At 39.3% G+C, this 6000-nt stretch overlaps 2 protein-coding genes across 2 annotated transcripts; one reads left to right on the top strand and one right to left on the bottom strand.

Annotated features, from left to right (window-relative positions):
• Positions 1 to 220: 220 nt before the first annotated feature.
• Yellow-g (L-dopachrome tautomerase yellow-g) lies at positions 221 to 1816 on the bottom strand. The gene is made up of 3 exons (XM_076905485.1): positions 1297 to 1816; positions 686 to 1103; positions 221 to 542 (listed from the first exon to the last, which is right to left on the bottom strand). The coding sequence occupies exons 1-3, from the start codon at positions 1783 to 1785 to the stop codon at positions 310 to 312; spliced, it is 1140 nt and encodes a 379-aa protein (XP_076761600.1). The 5' UTR covers positions 1786 to 1816; the 3' UTR covers positions 221 to 309.
• An 847-nt stretch (positions 1817 to 2663) lies between these two features.
• On the top strand, positions 2664 to 5112 carry Yellow-g2 (L-dopachrome tautomerase yellow-g2). The gene is made up of 3 exons (XM_076905438.1): positions 2664 to 2912; positions 3093 to 3348; positions 4489 to 5112. Exons 1-3 carry the CDS (start codon positions 2668 to 2670, stop codon positions 5110 to 5112), a joined length of 1125 nt encoding a protein of 374 aa, XP_076761553.1. The 5' UTR covers positions 2664 to 2667.
• Positions 5113 to 6000: the final 888 nt, after the last annotated feature.

Here is a 6000-nt window from a genome sequence, read left to right as displayed (position 1 = left end):
TCGTATCTGACACTGGTCGATATTTGTCCAGCTTCGATGTTTCTCGACGAGAAATTTATCTTTGCACGGAATGTTCGACGAAGTGCTTTTTGACTAGATTAACCTTTCAAGCATCAACTGTAGTCATCACGATCATTTTTTCTAATTTTTCATATTAAAGATTAATCATAATTAAATGTAAATCCTTTAGTGGCATGGAGATGTAGCAATTTTTTTTTTAATATTTCGCAACACTTGAAAGATTAATAGCATCAATTTAAGAATTTACAACACGGAACTGTGTCCCGTTCGACACGTTGATCGAAAATTTCAATACTGATCGTCGCAAGTATTCACTAATGGATGAAGAGCCACCGATGCTCCGGAACAGCTGACAGCATTTTCAATATAATCTTGGAAATTGCTCTCGATCACCCACATCAGTCCCCCGTAGCCAGGAATAACTTGAGTTGGTAGCCGGCATTCACCCGGTTTCTCGACTAACAGGAAGTTGTCCTGGACGAAAGGAGTGTCGGTGTTCCACATATAGATGGTCGAGTCACCTAAGAACATAATTTAAACAATCACAAAATTAATCAACCGTTGAACTTTTGACACAAGTGTAAATTAAAATAAATTTCTACCATCTACTGCAATTTTATATCATTGAAATTTAATAAAGAATTATTATCTTAATTCTCCTCACCCTTGATTCTAAAGAAGATAGCGGCACCATTGTCGGTACCCAAAAGCACGATTTTATTTTTCTTTTCTCCAATCTCTACTATGGAACCATCTGCATTTCCGGTTCTTAGATTCGCTACTTTAATGGCGAACATTCTGTTGGAGCCCAGATAGGTGAAGTACAAAATCGGGGAGCTGCAGGTTTGTTTTCTAGCGAGTGCCAGGTAGAGAGCATCCGGTTTATCCGTGCCGGATGCTACGGCCGCTGGGAGAATCACGCGATATCCGCTGTCAGTGGTGGCGTTGTAAACGATGATGGCACCAGTACCAGCATCGGAGATGTAGATGTAGACTTGGCCATCCTTGGCGTAATCAATAGCTATATATTGGAGGCGGGAAGAGACGTCCACTAGAGTGGTCAAGTCGATCACTTTCACAACCTAAAATTCATTGCCATTGTTAAGTCTTGTACCATTGACGGTGCCGTTTACAAAGATACAGACTTCTTCTAATAACTCAAAATTCTACTTTCAAGCTTTCATTTCTTTCAATGATTCCATAAAAAATTAACTGTGTAATTGAAGAAAAAAATTAAATTTCCTCAATATCACTGATTACAAATTTATTACTCACCTTCCCGGTCTTAACGTTGACTCCAACGACCTTAGGGGGACACCTGCGTACAGGTTGTTCTAAAGTGTTAACGATGCCAATATCGAGGATCCACAAGATGTCTTGCACATCCAAGACAATATCTACAGCACTCTGCAAAGCTTGACAATTTCCTTCTTCCTGGATGGCCCAGCAAGGGAAAGGAGCTACCTTTGGTTCACAACTCTGTGACTTCAACGAAACAATGCCCAAAGTGAATGGCACTCCTGGCTTGTAACGTGGCAGTGCTAAGATAGCTTGGTCCTTGTAAATTTGCGCTCTGGTAGCGATCACATTTCTTGATATGTATCGACCACTCGTCTCGTAAATGCTCTTTGTGCTTTGACATGGCCAATCTAAGCTAAGTCCTGAGAGGACCAATGGTTGCGGTAGCACTGGATTGCCATAAATTACAGGCACTGTCTCTGTTAAAGTCGTCAAACAGAAGACGATGCAGAAAAATCTTTTCATCCTGTTGCTTCTTGTCGAAAACTTCGTTTTAGGTGACTAAAAAAAAAGGGAGAGGATCAGCTGCAAGAATGAACAAGTCAAATGAAAGATAGTGAAAGGCAACCTACACGTCTTTACGTTGTTAGTGGGTGCGAATGCCTGAATACACGAATTTTATATTCAACTGTATGCTTATATACAAACGTGCCAGAGGAATCGATCGACTGTATGCTCCTTGTATATTTATAAAGTTGCATGCTCTTCCTGCTGTTGCAACACTTCCGCCCTGGTGAGATTCCATGAACACTTTTAAGCAACAAGGAAGTGAAGTATTCTCGGTGATATTTATTGAATAATGTGATAATTTCGAGCACTTCGTCTATAACATATTTTATTATCTATATCATTATATATAATTCTCACTTCAATTTCGTTGACAATATTCACCACCAATACCAAATTCTTATGTAAAATTACATTGTACGAGGTTCGATATACGTACCTATTCGAACGTGATCAACTGAAAAATGAAATAAATATAGTGGAATAGAAATGTTTCCTAGCTATTGCGACATCACTCAACACGCAATAATTGTACTATAATAGTAACTAATTACATACCCTTGACTATTTCATCATAACAGTTTAACCGGGTAACATTTAGTTTGTTAAACAACCAATTCTTCATAATATTTTCCGACACGTAGCACGAAAAACAATTAAATCAAAGAACGTCAGACCGCGGAAGAGATGGATGTTTAACGAAAACATTAAATATTATATTTGAATAAACTGTTCCATTTCGTCATATGACGATCGCATCATCCGGTATATAATTGGTGTAATCTTAAAAATTTGTCAGTTCAATTGGTGGTTAGCAATACGAGAAATACGAGAACTACGATGCGTATCGAAGGGCAATTCATTTCAGTGCTTAGAACGACGATTATCTTGGTCGCCGTTCTTGCAGTAGGAAGTAATGGAAATTCACCTTTGGATGCAAACGTGAAATGGACCGGTGGAACCTTCGAGTGGCCGTGCATCACAACGAAGAACATGTTCAGAAGTAGCGGTCGTTACATTCCGAAGAATGTAATTGCGACTAGGGTGGCAATGTACGACGATGATGCCATTGTCGCTCTGCCGAGGTAGAAACAAAGTAGAAATGTTTATTATTCAATAAAAATTGGTATACAGATTGGTAGAAAAATAGGAACCAATTTTAATGTTCGATCTTCAAAAGTTCAGCAATTTATCATATGATTACGTATGTATGTTATATTTATATTACGTATTGATTACCCCGAACAAACCGGTTTTCAACACAGGTTCAAGGCCGGTGTTCCAGTGACATTGGCAAAGATCTCTCAGAACGATCAAAACTGCGAAGCCACGCTGGTCCCTTACCCTTGCTGGTCTCTCCAAGAAGAGGGAACCTGTACAGCTCTACAGAACGTCGTAGATCTTTACCTGGATCCACAGAATATCCTCTGGGTTCTCGATACCGGAGTGGTGAACACCCTTGACGATCCAGTACGCAAATGTCCTCCAAAAGTTCTAGCCATCAATGCCAGCAGGGGAAAGGTACGTTCCACTTTCTTCTACCTAACATAGTACCTCGTAACTCGTTCTATTATATATGTATAATTTTAGGTAACATTTTGTCCACTATGAAAGTCATTATCTTTTACATTCTTTTACGTTCTGATAAAAGTGAAAAATCACTGAAGCAAAGTCGATGCAGAAACCTACTGTTTTTTACGAACAATAATCGATACGTTTCGCAAGCATTAAAAAGCACAGACACGTTAAATAATCAAAGGCCAAGCACGATCGTAAAATTTGCCTGTCAAACCGCAACCACGGTTTTCTATTATTACGTGAAGTTTATTAGCTTTTTAATCCTTTCACCTGACGTTCGCGAGGTATTTTTATTTAAATTTCTTTATTTCAAATAGTTACAGCCTCTGCGTTGATTGGCATGGGTGTCGTTGGCAGATGTGAAAAATGATTGGCTTTATTCTTAAGAAAGGGAATTTCAAGTATAGACCAATTGATTACTTCGCCACACCGTCACGATAGTGACAAGTTGTAACGTGACAATGATTTCAACTATTCCGCGCTTTCAATGATCTAATGTACGTAGATACCTCGCGTTTCGATCACGACTCGAAACACGTTGAACCATGACCTCCGTTTTATTCGTAGTGGTTGTTCGGTTTTGTTCCGTTCGCCAATATTATGTAACATAATTAGATGTTATGTGCATACATCGGTAATGTAACACGTTTTGTACCGTTTTGTTATTATTGACGAAACTTCATTTATGAGTAGCCGTCAACCATCACAGTTACTAATATGACAACTCGAAGCAGAGCGAAATTACATATAATATATAGATACAAGTAATATTCATATCTAAAATTGACATTAATCGACTGAAACTTAAAAATTTAATTATTAAAAAATATTGGCTAGTGCTTTTTCTTTCATTTTTGAAGTAGAATCTTAAAATTTTTGTTACGTGTTCTTTTTAATGCATCATAATGCGTGCACTTAATTCAACAATTTCCATTAAATAGTTCCTCTCTGAAATCATTCCTTCCGCTTTCAAATACTAAAAGCGAAATTACACAGTCTATCATGATTCAACAACAAAATAGATTTAACAATACTGAAAAGCAACGGCGTACACTATCACCTAAATCCTTCGCTTTTTCGCAGTTATTGAAGACCGCGGATCTAACAGGATTGACAACCTCCACGTCTCGTCTGCAGTACGTGGTGGCCGACTACAGTCAGGACGGCAGAGTGTTCGTCTACGTGTCCGACGCTGCCTCAAGGGCCATACTCGTCTACGATGTCACCTCAGGTCGCGGTTATCGCGTCGTTTTACCTCAAGCCGTCACCATAGGCTGCACCCGGCGTGACGTTTTATACCTCGCCCTTCTACGCCGTTCAGACGGAAGCACCTGTTTAATATTCACTTATTTAAGCAGCAGCCGTATGTTCTCTATAAGAACCGTACACCTCCGCAATGGTTCAGCTCATGGGAAAATCCACGATCTTGGCCAGAAGCCGAAGAAGATGGTCTTCCTGGGCACGGACAATGGGAGCGCTCTTTTTTTCCGGTACGAAGGCGAGGCGGATATCTACAGATGGGACGCGATGGAGCCGTTCGATTCCCGATATTTCAAACTGGTCTACACCAGCCCGGAGTGTTCTCTGGCTACTCACGTTGTTGCTGATTACAAGAGGGACAGGATGCGCGTCCTCGAGTCGAATTTCCCGGACTATATGCTTGACACTGTTGGATGCGGAGCCTCACAGGCGTTGACCTTGATTTAACGTTCGTCATAACACATTATTCGTTTAGGACTAAATATATTCAATTAAAGTTGCATTGCTTTTTCCCTTTGTCTGCCGAACGAAACGGTGCTGAGAATTAAAAACACATTGCCTCTGGAAAGGTATATCGCTATTAACTAGCGATAGCGAAAATAGAAGTGTTTACAATTGTAAGAACTATCGTAATTGTGAGAAAAAGTAGAATATAATCCGAGGCATCGATAACGAAAGCTTATTCTAATAAAGTTTGAAGCTGTATCTGTTGCTCCAGACCTGCCCTTTTCTCGTGAAAAAATCCTCGAGGCGATGTTATTCCTTCCGGGCCTTGTGGCTCGGTTGAATTTCTTACGTAAATGGTCTAACATGGAATTACATTTACGAGTTTCACGATGCAGTCTGCGAGTTATCAGAGATTTTACGTTTATCACTTATTTCCTATACGATTCGAACTTCTCGGAAAACAATTTAATGACTGACGTTAATTAATCGTAATAAAAATAATATAGCTGCTAGTCGTTATTTCTACGCCAATGGGCCGCCGTTACTTCTACTCCAGCTCTATAAATCAAGATGCAAATAGTTTCGCGATCATGTATCCTGTATCTTTAACGCAACGGCCGTGGAACTATGTTTAAAAAAATAGAACCTTTCTCTTACGGTCATTCCTTTGCTCTTTGAATCACGATTAGTCGGCGTTTACTTTACGACGAGAAACGGTCCGCTTTGAATAAATATATGTGTTATTTATATTTTTTTCTTTTTTTCGTGAACGGAGAAGCTAGCAAAATCATTGTGGTATCTTTGTTATAACAGCTTATGTTATGTTTCTGTAAACTACTACTAGCAAGAGACAACTTTCAAGAAATGAAAGTTGATATTCAGTATCGA

This window comes from Xylocopa sonorina, chromosome 12 (genome assembly GCF_050948175.1).
Source record: "Xylocopa sonorina isolate GNS202 chromosome 12, iyXylSono1_principal, whole genome shotgun sequence".
In the NCBI taxonomy this organism is placed as follows: domain Eukaryota; kingdom Metazoa; phylum Arthropoda; class Insecta; order Hymenoptera; family Apidae; genus Xylocopa; species Xylocopa sonorina.
This window is presented reverse-complemented; position numbering and strand designations above follow the sequence as displayed.

What these genes read in the sequence shown, in the direction of transcription:
- Yellow-g (XM_076905485.1), bottom strand. Translation starts at nt 1,785, where the DNA reads ATGAAAAGATTTTTCTGCATCGTCTTCTGTTTGACGACTTTAACAGAG. An exon ending in TCAACGTTAAGACCGGGAAG is followed by an intron (nt 1,104 to 1,296) that starts GTGAGTAATAAA and finishes AATGAATTTTAG; the next exon opens with GTTGTGAAAGTGATCGACTT. An exon ending in TATCTTCTTTAGAATCAAGG is followed by an intron (nt 543 to 685) that starts GTGAGGAGAATT and finishes TTATGTTCTTAG; the next exon opens with GTGACTCGACCATCTATATG.
- Yellow-g2 (XM_076905438.1), top strand. Translation starts at nt 2,668, where the DNA reads ATGCGTATCGAAGGGCAATTCATTTCAGTGCTTAGAACGACGATTATC. An exon ending in GCCATTGTCGCTCTGCCGAG is followed by an intron (nt 2,913 to 3,092) that starts GTAGAAACAAAG and finishes TTTTCAACACAG; the next exon opens with GTTCAAGGCCGGTGTTCCAG. An exon ending in TCAATGCCAGCAGGGGAAAG is followed by an intron (nt 3,349 to 4,488) that starts GTACGTTCCACT and finishes GCTTTTTCGCAG; the next exon opens with TTATTGAAGACCGCGGATCT.